The sequence below is a fragment of the Cheilinus undulatus genome, linkage group 1 (genome assembly GCF_018320785.1).
Source record: "Cheilinus undulatus linkage group 1, ASM1832078v1, whole genome shotgun sequence".
NCBI classification, from domain to species: domain Eukaryota; kingdom Metazoa; phylum Chordata; class Actinopteri; order Labriformes; family Labridae; genus Cheilinus; species Cheilinus undulatus.
The window spans coordinates 39,387,234-39,408,248 of NC_054865.1; the positions used below are offsets into that span (position 1 = coordinate 39,387,234).

General features: G+C 37.7%; 1 protein-coding gene across 1 annotated transcript; it reads right to left on the reverse strand.

The window, feature by feature from the left end:
- Window positions 1-1,222: 1,222 nt before the first annotated feature.
- LOC121514706 (trace amine-associated receptor 13c-like) lies at window positions 1,223-20,463 on the reverse strand. The gene is made up of 4 exons (XM_041794942.1): window positions 20,222-20,463; window positions 14,403-14,468; window positions 5,134-5,441; window positions 1,223-4,749 (listed from the first exon to the last, which is right to left on the reverse strand). Exons 3-4 carry the CDS (start codon window positions 5,414-5,416, stop codon window positions 3,845-3,847), a joined length of 1,188 nt encoding a protein of 395 aa, XP_041650876.1. The 5' UTR covers window positions 5,417-5,441; window positions 14,403-14,468; window positions 20,222-20,463; the 3' UTR covers window positions 1,223-3,844.
- Between the last annotated feature and the right edge of the window lie 552 nt (window positions 20,464-21,015).

Genomic DNA, 21,015 nt, shown 5'->3' on the forward strand with positions numbered 1-21,015 from the left:
TTAGATCACAATGAGACTGGAGGTAAAATACGCTTTCTATCACTCATAGGCTGACAGAAACCATCAGCCTTTCCCACCCTTTAAATCTAGCTATCTGGTGTCCTTTCATATCATAGGATCATTCTCTAACTGGGTAATTTTAAGATAAAAAGTCTTTTCTTTCCAAACACACTCCTCTCATAAAACCTTTTACAATCTGGGTCACTAGGTTTCAAGATCCTCTTCTCTGTCTTTAGGCTTTTCGCTGTACTATTTTAGACGCAATGTTTATGTTAAAACCCCACTCTGTTTTCAAACCAGTGTTCTGTCAAATTGACCCCTTATAATGTGAATTTTGACATCATCTTCCATATAACACATAATGTATTTAAGAAAATCAGTCTAATCAAACTCTAAGTAAAGAAATGATGAGTGGCTTTAAAGAAGCTTGTGTATCTTAATTTAATAACCTGACACTCACTGCTTCACATAGTCATGGTAGACGATAGGTGTAACATGCATCTGAACAACAGCCATAGACGGTGTTTGAGATGGGCAGAACACACTGTATTAAAAAGGTCCACCTGCATAGGAAATGGCACAGAGGAACACCGTAGCAGCAGGGAAACAGAAAGTGATACCATACACTTACTGTGTCAGTGGCACCCAGGCTTTAGTGTTGATTGGCTAGTACTTGTGACATCTAGCCTATCAAATTGTGTTGTATACAAAACTTTAGTAAGACTGTGGGGAGATAAAATAAAGCCAAAGGGTAAGACACACTCTGCAGTGGAGCCAAAGTAGCACACTTTTTGATGAATTGATTTTATCCATAAATCGGTAAAAAAAAAAAAAATGCCAATATTGATAATTGTCCAAATTACAAATATCAGCCTAATTGATCAGTCAGGCTGATAATCAGTCGACCCTTTAGTTGAATACACCTTCTTGGCCTAGCCAAATGTTGTCTATGGTTGGGAAATACTGGGTATGAATGTTTTTAAAGTTTCAGGCCAGATTAGACAAGGTTTTTATTCGACATAGAGGACTTGCTTTAAATGCATTCAAACTATATAGGAATGTTCCCTCTTCAATTTCTAAGTCCAAATAAAAGGAAATGAGAAATGTGTTGCTGTCAACTAGACGTCCATCAAAAAAAAATATTGCAAATGAAGTTGCAGTGAGATAAATGCATTAATGACACAATAAACCCCATTAGAGTCACAGTTTAAATGATCCCCAACACATTTATTTTGACCAGATCTGATGCATTCAACACTGACCAATGATATTAATACAGTTCTGTACAGTGATTAAATGTCAGCATATAGTAACACTTTTTTTCCACAAAGAAAGACATACTGTGAATTTCAAACGTTCCCATGATATTGACAGATTTTAGTACTAGAAAAATAATTACCCTTTTTGCTGAAAAAGGGTAGATTTCTCTAGGTTTGTACATTAAAAATCATTCATTATTCAGTGACATTCTCACAACTTGTTCATATACTGCATTAGTTTTCTTTTGGTTCCCTGATGTCTTTGATTGTAGCAACTTAAAGTACATCCAGATCAGGTATTGTAAGTTAAGTGATTCCATAGAAATGTTCTATAATGTTTATCAGTTGGCTTTAGAGGATTTGTTTGACATTTGAGTGATAATGAACATTTATCTGGTCATCTTGCTGAGAATTGGGCTGCATGACAATCTGTCAAGCTCCCATAATAAATATGAGCCAAGAAGTTTTTGCATGCAGCCATTTAACGCTTTAATATTGTCTTTAATCTTTTTTAACTTTATTGCTTTATAGTCAAATTGCACAATTCAGACTCCAAAACAAAAGCTACCAATTGACAGAGCAGTGAATCACTATGAAAATCGTGAACCCTGAAGAGACAGACTGGCACAGTTTGAAGGTCTTAATCAACATTATGCTTTTTATGTACTAAATCTCTCTGATTGGCATCTCATTAATCTAGTTTGTACTGTTGGAATAAAATTCAGATTATTTTTCATTCACAATTGCTTCAAACATTTAAACAGTTATTATTACTATTAAAACAAATTTTACAATTACATTTGTCAGACATTTGTTACAATGAAAATAAGCACTGTAGTAACAAATAAAGTGCATTGATGATATTTGAGGCAGATTTTTATCACAAGAGACTATAGATGTGAACATTTGTAATCTTCCCATCTATTACAGAGAAAAAATCTCTGCTGTTATTGATGTTGATAATGTTGACAGAGGTACTGTAGGTTTGGCTTCTATGAAAAGGCTTGTAAAGCACTCTGATGTAGAATTGTGAGAAAGAGATCTGTAAATAGAAGAAAGGAGGGTTAGTTGCCGGGGGTTAGAAACTTGAAAGTTTTTCTTCCATTTACATTTCTCAGCACTGATTTTTTAAAAATCTTTGTACAATGACTTTACCTATTTCACATTGTTGACATTTGAAGTAGAGCTGGGCAGTTAGTTGCAAGTTAGGTTGAATAGCAATATGGCTTGCTGCAATTTTCAAATCGCAGACAGTGCAATATTTTTTTTATCCTGAAATGCATCCAAATACCAATTTGATACAGGCTTTTGCAGCAGAGGTTTCATGCTCTACACATTGTGCATACATACAAGTGTCTTTTTTTTTCAGAATAGTTTACTAAAATCCTACTTTCCCTGTTCGTGTAGATATTTTTCTTAATCAAGATGAGAATAACATAAAAAAATTATTATCCCTTTAGTACAGCAATCTATATCAAATTTTCTATATGAGCCAAAATCCCAATTAGATATTTTTCTAATATTGTGTTGGTTATAATATAGAATGATTTATGCTTATATTTGTTAAATAATATATAAGATGAGGGACCTAAAAATAATCACATTTTAAATCACTATCACAATATTGGAGAAAATAATCAGAAATAGATTATTTTCCCAAATTGTTCAGCCCTAATTTGAATTACAAATAAGGTGATAATTGGGGACATAGACCTAGGGCGCCCTTATACCAAATAGTCTGTACCCTGCTCAAGCATGATTGAGCCCCAAACTCTGTTGGACTAGCCAAAGTGCTCTGCACCCTGCTCAAGTAGGATCCCTGACATCGATACAAAAAGTGAACTTTTGCATGTACAAAAGCACAGGTTGGGGCACAGATGTCACATACAATCGAGAAAATCTCCTCTCGGCAATCATTTTAAGCAATGGCGGAGTGTTAGAGAGCTAGACCTGACCAAAATGACTCAAAGCCAGGAAGTTTAGCCTGTCACACACTAAAAGAGGGGGATCATATTTCAGCAGGGTACAGGATTTTTTTTCCTTTGTGTGAGTGCACCCTTTTATTCTTTTTCATGCCAAATGTAAGATTTGAAAATTGATACCACTATCACACACAAAAAGGCATGAACCAGTACAGTCTGCTTAGTTTAGCATAAAAATAGGAAATGGCAAAAGCACCTTGTCTGGCTTTATTAGGAGGCAACAAAATTAGGTCAAAATGTTTGTTTTTCTGTACAGTAACACAAGTGCTTTAAAATATATCAGTGTGAGCAGTATAACCTCCTTAAAACAAGATGTGCAGGTTTTACCATGTAAATAGAGATATTCAGCTGCTGGTAGGCAAATTCTATCCCATCTGGTCAGAGCCAATCTCGCGGTTTCTTCCTGATCCACTGTTTTAAATGCAAACATATGTTTACTATGTTCTGGCTCCTGCTTAGTGATTTAGAAAAAGGATATGTATGATATTCAGCATGAAAATGAAATTCATATTTTCCAAAAATGCAAAAGTATTCCTTTAAAATCAAATATACCTGAATGCGGTCACAAAACACAAGCTTGCTGCTTATAAATCCCCCTATCCCTCAGTTTTTCTCCCCATGTGGGGGTGACCTGTCTCGCTGAAAGAGCAGGGTTACACCCTTCCTGAAGCGGTGGTCCCTGACACTGTAAATAATCACATTACAGCAACTGTTTCCTGTCAGGATCCAGAAGGCAAAAAAGGAAAAGTTACACCAGGTGTATCCCACTACGTTCCCCAGTACAAATACTGCGATGGGAGTGAAGGATGCTGTGAAGGCGAATGTTAGTATGCCAATTGTCTTGGCAGCTTTGATGTCTGAAAAGGAAGGCCTGTGAGGGCATCCTCCCCCTCCTGTTCCCACTCCTCCCCCTCCGTCACTCAGGCTCCCCTCCGAGAGCAGTTTGCGTTTTCTTGAATACTGTCGGATGCTGGTGAAAGACACAATGTTGACAGCTAATGTGCCACCAAGCAGTGTGAAGTCAAACGCTGGGAACAAGAGCAAAATGTTGGCATCAGATGGCAGCTGGCCCCCAAACAACAGAGGGGTGTAGTTACACATGCGACTGCACTCATTGTACTCTAGAGTGAAATTGCTGCTGAAGAGGAGAGGTGCTAAAGCCAACAAGAAGCTAGCAGCCCAAGACAGCAGTATAAGGAACAGAGTTCGCCTGCGGGTCACTAAGGCGTCCTTGTGGAGTGGCCGTAGGATTGCAACACTTCGCTCAAGTGTCATGAGGAAGATGGTGCTAATGGAGACAAAGGTGCATCCAGCAAACACTGGGCCGATCAACATGCAGGGCTGCCAAGGGCTTACTGTTCCCCCAACAGAAGAGGAGGCGGCTGGGGAAGTCGTGCTACCCTGATACCAGATAGGAGGAGCACTTGTCACCATCAGTGAGATCTCAGTGTAGACAGAGAAAGGGACCACAAGGACACCAACCATCATGTCTGCTATGGCCAGAGAGACTGTCGGAGAGAGGAAACAAAAGAGGGCAAAAGTAAAGCATTAAGGGTTTTTTTCTTGCTCTTGAGTTAAAATATCTCAGTTTAAAAATTATTTATTATGGAAACCTGTGATTAATATGGAAGTTTCTTCTTTAATTATTCAGGGAATTACGTATTTCATGCAGCATCTTGATATAAAAGATGAGTGTGAATATCGCCATCTTTTCAATAAGTTGAGGCACTGTTATAAAATGTACTGACTTTCATAAACCTTCTCTCTTGTTTTGTGTTGTGAATAGCTTAAGAAAATCATCAGTGATCAACATTTTGTTGGTTAAACCTCATTAACAAACTACTTCCATCTCCCCAACAATGATGAGTTGTACAACGGTACACATCATTTACCTTTCAGGTATCCCTGTGGCGTACGGGACTGCCTCGTTTGCACAAAGACAGTAAGGGTGACCACATTTCCAACCACTATGGCGAACGCCAGGCTGACCATGAACACTACTGCCAAAGCACGATTGATAAATCCACAGCAGCAAAGGGTACAGAGAGGGGCCAGTGAATAGCATGATTCGAGTCCCGCCTGGGCATCTCCAGTCAGATTAAAAGGAGCATCCGTAGCCTGAAGCAGACCTGTTGCGCTCCCAGGAACACTCACGTTGGAAAGCAGTGCAGTCATGGCCCAGGATGCACTCCTTTTACCCCTTAAGATGTGAAAGAGTTGGAATTGGTGAGAAAATCATGCCTTAAAGTGAAAATGTATCCTGAGGAAAGATGAAAAAAGACATGGAATTACTCAAACTATCTTTAAAAACAATGATCATTAAGCATTACTGGATTACACTGGTGTTGGGTACCTCAGTCACTCTTTTCAGCTGCTTCTTCAGACAAATATCACCCTCAAAATCTTATCACTTGATCACAAAACAGTGTGAGTATCCTAGCTAAGCATCTAGACATTTCTATCTTCAGCAATATTTCCTAATCATCCATGGAGATCCTGAGGCATTCTACATAATTAAATATGTAGTAAGGTTATGTAATCTTTACACAGGGGGCTGGAATTGTCTACATTGGATAACTGGAATTCATTTATAGCACATCTGTAGTCTAAACTAGATTGTCCAATTAGGCGTCAGCAAGCCTTGTAATAAGCAGGAGAAACAGTGTTGACAGCAAACAACACGTGGAAATGTATCATGCTAATGACACACCAGCTCCCATCGTCTTTCTAGTATTTATTGATCTCTATTGAGAGATCTGCAGAAAGTTAAGCCACAAATCTGATTGATACCGTGCCATGAAAGCAGATCACTGGTTAGATTTTTCATTGATCCAACCTCACCAATCAGACATTAATAGCTTGCTCTGTGATAATCCTCTTCTCTGAACTTTGTGGACTGCCTCATAAAGGATTTAACATTCAAGATCATTATATTAATCTAGTAATATTTTATTGTTGATATTCAATATCATTCAGTTTAATGGTACAGGTGAAAATGGATTTGTAATGTCATTTACACTGACATGAGGAGGTTTATCAGGCAGCTTGCCTCCATTGATCCAAAGAAACCACGGACCAGTTATAGAGAAACTGGAGGATTCATTAGATGAACTGTGATGATCATAATGCAATCGTGAGTCCCGTCAAGATGCACAGCTCAAGTGCATACATCCTCTTAACTCAAAGATAATTTTGGTTATTGCAATGACTTGTCTCCCGTCTTTAGTATAAATATTCATCCTTATGTGTTGATAAAATCCAAAGTGCTATGTAGTATTTCTGGATAATTTTTCAAGCTTTGTGCTTTAAGTTGCAAACAAAATTCCCTCAAGATAGTTTTTCATAAGGGGGTGATAATATTTTTGCTTTTGACTAATTTATAAACCAAAATCATCTGCATAACACATTAACAAAATTAAGATGTGCTTGTTAATAGCTTAACATCCTTTAAAGTCGTCTTTGTCAGACCAAGATTTAAGGTTCCACTTTCTTTACACAACAGACACCAGTACACCTTGCTGATTCTTTTTTTTTTTTTTTTTTTTTTTTTACATTTTTGCTTAACATGCATTTCATTGCTTCTGTTCTCTGTTTACTAGCTGTTCCTATGCTCTGACACAGCTAGAAGTAACTGCATGCTGACAGTGCCTGGGCAGAAACGCTAAATTCAGTACTAAAAGTCTACCTCAGCTGACAACAAAATACAAGGGTCCTTCAATCATTTATGCCGTGCACTGGAGAGCAGAAAGGTAAACACAAGAAAATACAGAGTAACAAGAATGGACATATTCAGACCAGAGCTAAACCAAACCAAATGTGCTGTTCTTGCTCTTGCTTTAGATGGAGATACATTCACTGAAACATCACAGCTGTGAGTCCCTGTTGCCTGTTAATCACTGTTTTATAGTAATGATTTAGCTTCAAAGTCATAACGTTAAAAAAATCATAGATATTGTTAAATTAAATCTGGAAAATTTGATCTACATTCTATTACTTCGCAGTCAGCAAAAATATGTGCAAGCAGTGCCTTTTTTCTCAGACATACAAGTACAATAAAACCCATCAGGTATCTCTTCAAGAAGAAAATTAAAATCTTTTTTAAATGCAAAACAGTGAGAGTATTGTTGATGTATTTTTTTTCAGTACTTTCCTCACGACAAGGGGTGAAATTGCTTTTGAACAAATTCTGGCTTATTTCTACTGACACATTTTGCTGATATATTGATTAATGTTCACAGTTCTCACACAATAAATCAAACAATAAGAGTTTCTGGAGAAGCTTAGCTCCACTGCTGTCTGTGAACACGATATTGCCAAGGATTTGATGAAGTGTTAGAGGAACTGTATTTGAGATTCATGTCCAGCACATTTTGCCCATTTGTTCACTCAAGCATTATTACATTGAAGTTTTGTATTACCCATCCTCCACAAATTGAATCGGAGATACTTATGGTGTAAGCATATTGAAGATATAGCTTTAGAAAGCCTTTTGAAAATATTTATTAACATGTTATGTAAATTGAAGATGTAATGCAAGCAGGCTGAACATGAATGAAACCATAAAACAAACAAGTTTAGTTAAGAACTATTAAACATCTGTTCATCTGGTTGAATAATTTTGTGTCTGGAGAAGTCATTATAAGTAGCACCTGCTGCAAACCTGCTTTTCAATGAGGGTTGAACTATCTTGATTTAATTCTAAGTACAACAGCTATACTATTAAAAGCTCCATTTTTATGATAAAAGTACTTGTTGTATTAGTACTTGATTTAGCTTTGAGTGCTTTGAATTTTGAGAGATCTTCTCAACTGGTAACTAATATACAGGGAGCCTATGGCAGCTATAGTCACTAATGGACTTAATTCCTCTTATTTCAAGCTAAATAAAGATGGTCTCCCAGCGATCTTTTCTCTTGCATTAAAACCATTAGGAACTGCATCCCAGCAGGATCCTGGCATTCCTGAAATAACTATTGGAACCACATCACATAAGGAGATGCTTTATATGGATAATATTTTAACCCTTATAGGCTAACTGGAGACGCCTATACCCATGCTGTTATCCACTATTAATTACTCTGGCTCTGGCCTAAAATAAAAAATTTCCTCTGATATTGTGTCAGGGAACTTTAGATGGCCTGATCAGGGTATTTGTCTATCGTATCTCACCCAGTGTGACATTATGAATTGAAAAACTTAAACTGCACATAAAAAGATAGTTACCCCTTCACATATAGCCTTGTGGGCAGAGATGAATGTTTTAAAAATTAATATTACTTAAATCTCACAAGATTTATTATTGTATTAATGTTACCCTCAAGTTCAACTATTCTCCAAGCACTGCTAGTGATTGTCCAGAGAAGTATAGTAATAGTTTCAATCATCTCTACACCCCTTTTCTTTTGAGAGACACATGCATCAGAATGCTCCTGAGGTTTCCACACCTACTTCTATACCATTTTGCCATCTGACACAGTAGTCTCTCCTTCAGGAGGAAGTACCCCCATAATTACAGCATGGAAGCACACACTCGTGCACTGCTTGCTCATCTTTCCACCTTTCCAGTCAGCAAAAATATCCAGTGATGATCTCTATCTGAATGTTATTATAGCATCTGGTATAGTCCTCATTTAGGGGAGATGGGCTCAGAGGAGTAATATAGTTAAAGGCCTTTGCTTGCAGGACCTCAAGTCTTTCTGTAACCTGCAGGCAGAGATCAAGCTGCAAAAACAAAACTACTGTCTATGCAAATAGATAGTAGCCTATATATACTGTAAATGGATGAAACCTTATCCGTTCTATACAGACACAGCCTTGTGAATCATCTCTAACGATAGTAAAGGTCATGAGTTTCACTTTATCATTCAGCGCTGTCATAAAAGCACACCACTGTCAGTGCCTTGAAAACACTATGGGATAAAGAGCTGTGATTTACATTTACAGATAAAAAGTGGGTGGAAATACTGAGTCATTTAAAGCATATGTAAGTCACTGAGTGGTATAATCTGTTTACCAGAATAGTAGCATTTAAACAGGTTTCCTTTTCACTATTGGGCTAAATTGATCAATACTTAATAGTTTTTTGTCTCTGAGACTCTGCTCAGGGGCATATGTTAAATTAATTTTTGTTTTTTTGTTCTTCAATTAGCAGATCATGTGGTCCAAACAGTTGGGGGTGATCACCTGTTACACAACCAAATGTAAGGAAATTTGTGTTTGGTAGACAATTTCTTTGTTGTTACAAAGCATCTTGGCAGTAAATCCTAAACTTTTGAAAACCCTGTTTATTATCCTTTTAAATGATGCCACATTTCTAAGGAACATGCATTTGTGGGATGAGCAGCAGAGCTGAGTATGTGGGTTGCTCCCATGAAAATGTGCCAAATCTTCTCTGTCAGCGCCAAGCAGCCTATTCTGCTATTGACTATTGTTTGTTGCTGTTTGGTGGATTGGATTATTAAAGTCTGAATAAACGAGACATATTGGCAATTTAACAATTTATTCATTTAACAAAAATTGCAATCAGGTAAATATGAGGGAAACATGACCAAAATTTGTATCAAAAACTATTTGCATCAGTAATCACCAGTGTTGATTTTGACAGTTATTTTTAATTTTAGTCTAAGTCTTTTGATTACATGATTTTAAGTTTTATCATATTTTAGTCATTTTTACCCTTTTTAGTTTTAGTTGGTGAAAAAGTCCTCACATTTTAGTCTTTACTTTTAGTCCAAGCATTTATTCTCTTGCCTAAATCTGGTACCAAGTCATCGTAGTGTGGTCTATGCACTCTGCCAAACTTGGGGGTCTCTGCTTTCTACAGCTGAGTGGCAGAATAAATACAGATGCATTTTTTTTGACAGATTTACCCACAGTGGAGAAATGTCATGGATTTTGAGTGTGAGGCAAAAAACTATTTTAAATTTTAGTCTAGTTGTAGTCATCTTGACGAAAACTAAACTTACTTTTTGTCAGTTTTATTAATCGAAGATGTATTTTTGGTCAGTCCTAGTTATGCCTGTGTGATATATCAGTTTTATCGATTAATTCAATTATTTTTGTTGAGGACGAATTTAAAAATAAAAATCCTAGATTTTTTGATATTCCTCTGCGCTCTTCTTTCTCTCCCCCTGGGTTTACACCCTCCCCCTCCTTCACCACAGAGACGCACACACAACAGTACGGCTACCAGCGCAAATCCTGAGTTTCGTCCCATAAGAACTGTATATTTTGTATATTTTTTGGACCACAAACACCACAGTACACTGCAATATTTGTTTAAAAGCTTTGGAAACTTCACGTAGGGCCAGATAGGTTTGGATTTTTTTCCCACTTTAAAGAATTAAATAATCATTCAGACACTGCACTTGTATTTACCTGAGTTGTCTTTGTGAAATATAAAAATTGGTTTGATGGTCTGAAACATTTAAGTGTTATACATATGCAGAAACATCAGGAATCAGAAAGGGGGCAAATACTTCCTCAGGGTAACTGTTTTACCGGGACTGGATTGTTGGAAACTCCAATTTACCTGTGCTAACTTTTCATTGGTATATTGTTCATGTATCTTTTTCTTTGTTGAGCCATGCACATAACTTGTTAAGTGACAGTGACATTTGTATGACATGCCAGTGATATTTTTCTTACATCCCAGCACCAGAAGCTGACAAAGATGAAAAAGGACTTCCCAATAAAGACATGACATACGCTAATGTCATTGTTGTACACGTCCAAAATAAACATCCATTTAGAGCGTCTAAGCACTTCTCTCAGTCTTTCATGTTTACAGCTTTGATGTGGTTCTCTTCACACTTTTTTGACATTATCCACCAGTATCTCACAAAAGGTTTGTCCATTTTTCACACAGGCTTATGTATCTGCTTGAAAAATCTTGTCTTTTACTTTTTGTCACCTTTAAGGCACAGCATGTTCTGTTTGTGATAGAATCAGCCTTAAAGATTAGAAAATGGCCATGTATTGTCCTTGCTTTCTTGTCTCCACTTTCTTGTGAGATACTGAAATGAGAAACCTTCAGAGATAATCAAGATTTAAAGCTGTAAACCTTCTCGTATGAACACTTGAGAAGCAGGGCCAGTCTTGAAAGACAGTATTTTGTATTTGAACTGGAAAGAAAACCTTAAACAAATTCCTTCCTTTCTGACTCTGTTTATAAATTGAACATTTAATTCAATAGAAATACTTAACAGTTGATTTTAAACATTTATATCAGTTTTAGATTATCACTGCCACTGAAAACTAAGGCTCTTAAAAAAATGAGACTCCAGATTAGGGGACACCATTCATACTAGTATTTTGCCACACAGATGCTGTTTAGTTAACTGTTTGTATATAGGACAGAATTATCTATTATCCCTTTATTTTTTGTATTTTGAAAACATGTGTGCTTGCAATTTTTACCAAGGTCTGTTTGGTGTAGGCCAATGATGTGCTAAGTATAAGCTGCTAGCAAATAATATTCATTGCAGCTGATCTGGAAAGAAGCCCTCAGCATCGGATCATAATTTAGTTAACTTTCCCAAACAATGAATATCAGTAACCCTTTTGCATTCAAGTCAAGTCAAACATTTTGTTACCTTCTTTGCAAAAAGAACAGGGCAAGACCAAACTCTCCTTTTCTACCATACATAAAGTTACCAATCAAAGAGTTTCCTGTTTATGTAAATGAATAAAATGTCCACTAATTAAACAAACACCCTTTAATTTAGTCATTTCATTGAATTTATTGACAGGCCACAGTTGGCCCGGCAGCCATAGTTTGGTCAACCTTGATATAAACCTATGGCACTCAGGGCAACAGTGAAATATTTCCAACATTATAAGATATTCATAAAAAAATACAGTGTTACTAGTACCTTAATAAGAAGGCAACATTAAGTTTTTTTTTTTTTGGCATTTTAGCCGAATCTGTTCTGTTAATGTGGAAATCATAGGGCCCACATTAATAGATAAGGGCTTTATGTTATTATTGGCATACTATCAGTAACAGCAGATAACTTAAAAAGCCACATATACATTTTTTTGCTGAAATTTGCAGCCAATATATCTGCCATAACCTTACATGGTCGATGGACTGGCCAGATTCCATGTCTGTCATCAGGCATATCCATCTTGCAAAGCTCAAATCTGAAGCAGCTGTGCCTGCTCTGTAAACAGATGGACCAATCAGCATCATTTGAGTCGGAGGAGACAATAGCTACAGGTGGGGTTTAGTTGTTCTGCAAGCTGGTAAACAGTGCTGACTGGTGTAGCAATTAGCTTGGATGCAGCTATAGTGGCAGTTTTATTAGAATTTGACCACATTTCTTTATTACAAGATGAGCAAAGAACCAGACTGAAAGCAGTGGAAACTAAACTCTTCTACCAACTGGCTTTGGCACGAGTTTTCATCAGCTGGCTCCACTAATAGTTTGCAGCTGTCGCAGCTACCGAGTTCACACTCTGGAGCTGCACATGCCTGCCTTGCGATATTTCTTGTCGTTCTAATTGGCCTGTTATGAATGAGCCAGACAGAATGTTCGTCCAAGCACCCTCCAAGGTTTTATTTTTCTTAAGGTTCTGCCCTTCACAAACACAGACTATCCCCATATGGATGTGAGACATCCAGGTCAGGTGACAGCAGGCCTACACATTGACAGAAAGAACAAGAGTACCACAGTGTTCCACCTTAGATTGTGAAGCATTGTTTATGCAGAACCATGTATGTATCGGCATTGGTATTACACAAATGTCTGGTAATATGCATGTCAGATCTTGGGAAAGCCCAGATGAAATTATTTGTAGGTGTCTTACATTATCCTTATTTGGTAAGAAAACAGTCTTCCCTAGACCATGCTTCCTGTACTTTCTAAATCACTCAATGACATGTTCTGTTACTGACCTGATGACCCTCTGAATCAGGGTATTTCTATATCTTACCTTTCTGCTTTTATAGTCTATCGTCTTCTAGTGGGCGGACAGCATGGATTACAGTTGTCTGTGGTTCTGTTTCAGGTGAAGGAACAGTTTGAGCGTACCACTGGGTTAAATGACTGCCTGACTGATATTGTCATCCAGCTCTGTGCACTTCTATAAGGGAGGCTCCTATATACATGCTGCTCATCAATCTAGCATTCAGCAGAGGTAATGTGAAATTATCAATCTTGTTCTAAATAGGAAGTGACATCTGTCTTTTATGAAGCATCATCCCACTGTGAAGTTTTCTTCAAATACATAGTAGAGGCACCATGAGAAATAACCTTTATGTCATTCAGGATGTGTTAGTGTTATGTGTTGATTTTTTTTTCAAATTTGATTATAATTTCCCTTATTTTTTGTTGAAAATCAACCCTTCTGTTTGCCTCAAAACTGTTCCTGCATATTATATAAATGATATTAGGCTATTTTCATTTGGGGTCAGTCATATCCTGAGGATGTCTTACTCCTCTCCTAGTATTAATAGACAAATTAAGATGTGGGAGGGGGCAAGCTGCATAAATAGCACTGTCAACACTAGTCACACATGCAGTTCATTGAAAAATCTGCTTCATCTAACAGTGGTTTTAAGCTGGGATCTTTGTCTTAAACCAACTTTTTTTTTTACTGTCCACAAACAATGACATTTATACAGTTATTATTGTTGAATCTTGACAAGACATGAGTCATGCTGCAGATATCATAGTCAGATAGAGAGAAAATCTGTTTGTACCTAGCTATCCACTTCTCACTTGTTGCAGTACTACTCACCTGTAGCAACAGTGATTGTATTTTATTATAGTGATCAAGGCCATGACTGACAACAGACAATTTCATAACTTCATTAGAGAATCTTCAAAAACCTATGACTAAGATGTGCTGGAGAATGCCAACTCCTCTGACTTTTCTGCATCTCTTAATGATGACATTATACTAAATGATGTATGAAAATCTTTCCGAGCTTTAACTATTATTAAATTTGGTGTATTTAAGAAACACTTAAGCACATTCAACACTGCTTGCTGGATAAAATTGATGACATTTGAATGGCTTTAGGAAGTCGTTTTAATGTCATAACAGAGATTTCTCTTATTGTAATTGTCTGGTGATTCTAGAGATTAAATAAAAGACAATGATAGGATAGAGGATAGCAGGTCAGCCTCATTAAGGAGGTTTTTTTTTTCATTTACCTTGAGTGATGATGACAGGTGGAAGACTTCCCTGTGGCAAGACCTCAGGCGTAGTGAGACAAGTGGCTGAAAGCAGCAACAGTGCACAAACACACAGAAAAACAGTGTTAGAGAAATACAGTCTGAACAGCCTCACAATCAGAACAGACTGACTGGTTAACCTGTGTTCTGAGCAAAATTGAAACAGTGGAAAGAACAACTTTTTATGCAGTGCCTATAAAAATTATTCACCCCCTTAGATGTTTTATCCCTTTTTTGCTTTTATAAATCAATCATGGTCGATATAATTTGGCTTTTTTGACAAATAGATAACAAAAAACCCTCTTTAATGTCAAAGTGAAAACAGATTTCTACAAAGTAATGTCAGTTGAATAAAAATAAATATGTAAAATTAGGGAGTGCATGAATATTCGTCCCCTTTAAAGTGAATGACCTAATTTAACAGAGCTCTAGCCAATTGGTGCTAATAGTCTCACAATGAGTGAAATAGGGATCACCAGAGTGCACTGAATGTGTCTCAAGGGGTTGTAGTAAAAAGAAACATGTCTGGATAATTAGTATTCCTGGCTACAATTACACCATGAAGACAAAAGCACATTTCAAGCAACTCAGAGAAAAGTATAAAAGAAAAGTATAAATCAGGGAATGGATACAAAAAAAATCTCCAAGGCAGTGAACATCCCTCAGAGTTCAGTTAAATCCATCATCAAAAAGTGGAGGGTCAATGGCACATGTGTAAATCTGCCTAGATCAGACCGTTCTCACACACTGAGAGACCGTGCAAGAAGGAAGCCACCAAGACACCTACGACTTACTCTGAAGGCGTTACAAGCTTCAGCAGCTGAGATGAGAGAGACTCTGCATACAACAACTGTATTGACTTCACCAGTCAAAGCTTTTACAGGAGAGTGGCAAAGACAAAACTGTTGAAGAAAACTCATATTAAAACATGACTAGAGTTCACCACAAGGCATATGTTCGACTCCATGGTCAGGTGGAAGAAAGTCCTTTGGTCTGATGAGACCAAAGTGGTGCTTTCTGGCCGTCGGACAAGAAGCTATGTTTGGCATGCACCAAATACTGCACCTCAAAATAAATATCCACTGTGAAACAAGGAGGTGGCAGCATCATGCTGTGGGGATGCTTCTCAGCTGGCTCTGGAAGGCTTGGGACAAGATTTAATGTCCTGTAAGACAAATAAACCGAGCATACAATGAAAGCTACACAGAAATGATTTGAAGTCAACAAGGTGAATGTCCTGGAGAGGCTGAGTCAGAGCAATCCAATAAAGACTTTGTGGCTTGATTTAAAAAAGGGCTTTTCATGCCTGATCCGCACAACTTGACAGAGCTTGAGCAGTTTTACATAGAAGACTGTTGTAGTATTGCACTGTCCAAATGTGCAAGCCTGATCGAGACCTAGCCACGTACAAGAGGTTGATTACTTCTCAAAGCAGAGTCTTTTTTTAAATTAAAGTGTCCATGTGGCACATTTTCATAGTATTGATACATTTAATTGAAAATGTGAAATATGTCTTCTTGTGATTCTGCACTATTCCATCCCTGCAGCATTTCTAAAGCTATAGCTTACATGTACCCTGTTCATATATGTAAAACTTTAAAAGTTTTGTTATATTTTCTCAGATTAAAAATTAGGTGAGTGACAAAATTGGCAAATGTAAACATAATGTAGATGTGATAGATAAACAGTCATGCAGTGAACCTTGTGACTTTAATTTAATTTCACTGGGATTTTGTTTTTTATTTATAGAAGGTTCAGGAAAAAGATGATTGACAGATGACTGAAGTTAGTATCACACCTGCCTGTAAGACGTGACACAAGCAAGAGGGAGCAGCAAACTGAGATCACTTTTTAGCTGTGTATTGAAATCAGTAAATACACAGATAAAAATATTATTTATAAAAGATCCAAGTGTGGGCCTCACTGACAGGAATTCATCTAATAATGGTTGAAATATTTCACCCTGGACTATAAATGTTTACTTTAGACAAAAGGTTCAGAAATCCCCCATATTATTGGGATTCATCAAGTTGGAAGAATAGATATATGTACAAAACTTTGTATGATCCTATGTATAACATTAACCTGTTGAACAGTTACCTTCAATCTGCAGTACTCCAGAGAGCTGTTCTGGAAATAGCTGGGTTGTCCAGCACACAGTTTGGTCATGCATGCATTTAAATTTTCTTTGACAGGGCTGTGTCTGTCAGTGGCAGGTCGGACATATGTAGACAGACCAGGGGGGCCTGGTCAGGGCTCTCGGGCCAGATCAACCAGCGCACAGAAGGGTTATGTGCAGTAATAATGGACAGGCAGGCCCAGAGCCACCTGAGGCAGACTGCCACAATACATGAGCTGAGAGACAACTTTCACTCCACATTTAGGCCTGTCATTCTGCCTGGACTGTGTTTGTCAGAAGTGCTAAAGCTGCACAACAATGGATACACACAGAAAGTGTTATTTTTGTTTTCAGTTTTGTTTCAGCATTAAAATTGATCAAGTCCTTGTAAAGTTATTTGAGAAAATCTTTATTTCAGGTTTGTTGTATGACATGCCACTGTGTTATTATCCGTAAGGGCAAATTGAGAACGAATGAACTGAGCCTAAGCCACACCCACTCATGTGAATTATTATCCTCTCAAACCATCTAACCATCCATCTAAAATCCTCTTAAAAAAATCTTCTGATCAGAGCACAGCTTTCTGGCTCTGTGCCAGAGCAGAGAGACAGAAGTTGGGGACCAAATTTACTGTTTTCTGGTACAAATCTCTCTGTTATGATGCTTTTAATGATCTGTAGGCCACCGTGGCTGATAGATTTGGGAAATTTACCTCACAATAGAGCTGGGTGATATGTCAAGTATACTCAATGTATCACAAAGTTTGCCACAAGCAATGCATAAAATGACTGTATTGCGAACATTGATTATAAATTTTGTGGAAGTTTTGAACTATCCACGTGCATTTCCTGCTGGAGTTTTGCTTCTCCCATTGTCCCTGAATGCATCTCTTTCACAGCAGAGAGCTCACTCCCCCACCCATCTAGATAACTCTCCTCTGCACATGCGCGTTTTTGTATCAGCGCAGGAGAGAGGCATGGGGGAGTGAAGGAAGTAAACAGAGCAGTGAGTCGAGTTAGCGGTGAGTTAGCTGCGTTCAGAGATGGACAACAAGAAACAGCGCGGGGTCTGTCATCTGGCAGTGGTTCAGCTTTTAAAAGGACTCAGGCTCTCTGCCACTTAGAAGAAGCTTCTGATACTGTACAGGTCTCTCCTTGGGAGATAAAATTGGTTCTGAATCCTGACAAAACTAAACTCATGTTGTTTTCAAACTCAAAGAAAAAGCCACTGAACCTTTTTTTTCTGTCACTACGTATCAGGGTGATGTCATTTAATCTGTATCCTTTTATAAATATCTTGGATTCTTGATTGATGATTCTCTAAACTTTAAGCCTCATACTGAGCAACTCTCAAAGAAGTTAAAGCTGCGACTGGGCTTTTATGTCAGAAATTAGGTTTGTTTTTCTTTTGCTTCAAAGAAAATGCCGCCACTTTTATGTCTTTGATTGATTATGGTGATGTTCTGCACATCCATGCACCTTCTTAATGCCTTAAATCTTTGGATACTGTGTACCATGGGGCACTAAGGTTTATAACGAAACTTAAGTCTTTTTTCATCATCGTATTCTGTATGATCAAGTGGGTTGGCATTCTTTGACCACATGTATTCAAATTCATTGGCATATCCTTATTTAGAAAGCTTTATTAAATCTGCTTCCATCATACTTGTGTAATGCTATTCATGTGAGAAGTTCTGGAGGCTACAGTATGCGCTCTGACTCAGTTAGAGGATTTACTTTTGCTATCTGTGCCCAAAGTCCATCTTGAGATGGGTTGAAGAGTTTCATGTATATTGCCCCGGCAGCCTTGAATCTTCTGCAGGAAAATATTTATATTGGGGAGCTGGTCTCTTTAAATTGTTTTAAAAATACATAGATGAACAGCATTGAAGGGAGATGCATCAGGTTGTAGATGTTTTGACTGATGACTTGCTGATATGGGACTCAGGATTAGTTGATCTGTGTTTTGTAATGTTTCATGTCTGCATCTCTGTTAATTGTGCTGCTGCCTCTCTTGGCCATGGCACTCTTGTAAATGAAATACTTAATCTCAGTGAGGCTTTACTGGTTAAATGAATTTAAAAAAAAGAATAAATAGATATGTTAAAATGACTGGTTTTACATCAGTATGGCTGCAGGGAGACTTTGCAGTGGATTATCCAAAGTGTGCTGATAGAAATGATGAAGTGCGCATTTAATTATGGTTTGAAAATTAATGCTCTAACTATGGACCTTAATTGACTGTGATCAATGCTGACAGCTGTAATTATCGTAATTTTAGTTTTAGGACTGCCAGCCTAAGCTACCTTGTTAGCCACAAATGCAACTACAGTGCCTTGTAATGTTGGTACCTGGTAATAAGAACAAAAGAGCTCTAATAGATAGTTGGTTGTCTCTCAACTAGAAGACCGGGGGTTTGATCCTAAGCTCCTGTAGTCACATGTTGATATGTCCGTGGGCAAGACTCATCCCCAAACTGCTCCCACTGCTGCACCAGTGGTGTGAATATGTATGAATAGGATTCGTACTCTGCATAAAGGCATTCACCATCAGTGTGTGAATGTAAAGTGGAGTTAATGGTTAATGTGACATGGTGTGTAAAAAGTAGTCTGATGACTAGGATGATGCTACAAGCTCAGGTCCATTCACCATTTAAATGTTTCTTCCCTCAAAAATGCCACACTACTTAATCTTCATTTTATCTCTTTTTGGAAACTACTAATCTTGAGAATCAAAGTAAATTCCAACACAAACAAATATGTAATAATGTGTTTTCTTCTTCTTGCAACAATGTGTTGGTGATAGTTTGCTCTCTCTTCATCTTGTGAATGAGTCCCAGTCTGATAAACACACTGCTTACAGATGTGACACCAACATCATGCAGCACAACCAACAGCTGCTGCCAACCTCAAACGCCAAAAATGAATCAACCTCTGTCAGTTTTAACGCCATTGAATGCATTTTAACTGATTTCTGACTGAGTAATAATAATTTTCAAGCTCCACCAGAGTGCTTATCTTTTGAGTGGTATTGATTTTACTTCATTGCTCTTGGTTATGAAAGCACATGATGTCCTTGATTGTATATGGTCATACAGTTTCCTAATGAACATAGTCTTTGTGAATGGAAATGCAAAACAGTAACGGACACAGTGGCACTGAAAAGTGCTACTGAAAACAAATGTCCATGTGCAGATAAAGACTGTAATGCAGGTTTTCATAAATAGGCTATAACAGGGTAAAAAAATCTAATAACTAGTATTTGTGGTCCCATGAAAAATAATTTCCAGTAATTTCTTTGAAGCATCATTCTCAGTCATCCAGAAATGCATTACTCATCAGCTGTTTTAAGTAGCATTACAATTTAAGTTACCTGGAAAATTCAGTCTCTGAACTCAAAGCAAAAACCTTTTGCACCATGATCAATGCTTTTGAGGATTTACAAAACCATCAAATGCAAATTTCAATTGCATATTGATGTTATTTAAGCCACTTTTCTGTTTCACAGTCAAACTGAAAGAAAAGCAAGCAGACTGCTCATATAGAACTTACATGTGTCAATGCACACATCCATTGTCACTCAATACTTAAACAAAAGTTTACAATTAAAAAACAATCTGTAAATATAGAGTTCATGAGAAAAACACCCACCTCACCCCAGTTCAAAACAAGTTATCTTACCATCATTTCCTCTGTAAAGGACCATAGAGCAGCTGTGCAGACAGAAGCTGATGACAAACAATCCAGTTTTTGAAGTCCTGACTTTAGTAAAAGCATCATCTGGTAAGAAATCCTCCAGTGCAGAGGAGAGTAGAGCTGTAGTCCTCTCCTCATCTGATCTCTCCTAATCCGGAGAACCGCACACTAACACAAAGCCTCTCAGTCACTCACTCCAGCTCTGTGTCCGTAATTCAACCGCTCCACTCTCCTCCTCTCTCCCTCGCTTCCTTTCTGCAGAGCGCTCAACCTTCAGTCCCCACTCCGCTGCATCCCAGTCCCCTCCCCTCAACCTCTGCATGGCTCGTCGTCTTTATCGCTTGAACATGTTCTTCCACCAGAGCTTCAAGGTAGAATCCACAGCAGTGTTTCACACTCTTTTTTTTTTCTCCCCTTCAACATTTCCATGCTGCCATGCCTCCCCCACATCCTCTCTCATCTTCTCCCCCTGTTCTTCACCACTTCAAACATCTTTCATGCTTTGCTTTGTCTTAAATTCTCCATCTCCGTTGATCTCCAGCTTTCAGTCACTACATGTCTTCAACAGTCAACGTAACTCGTAGGCAGTTTGTGTTTTGTCATCCAGAGCTTTCCTTGACTTTACACCTTGATTGTTTGAACCTTTTTTATGAGAAAACTTCTGAATTTATTCCTCAGTGTTATTTTTTCCTAGTGTGCTATAAAAACACCACAGAAAGATCAAGAGACATTGAATCCTAGTAGGAGAGAGATCCTACACCAATGAGAGGTGACCCTTA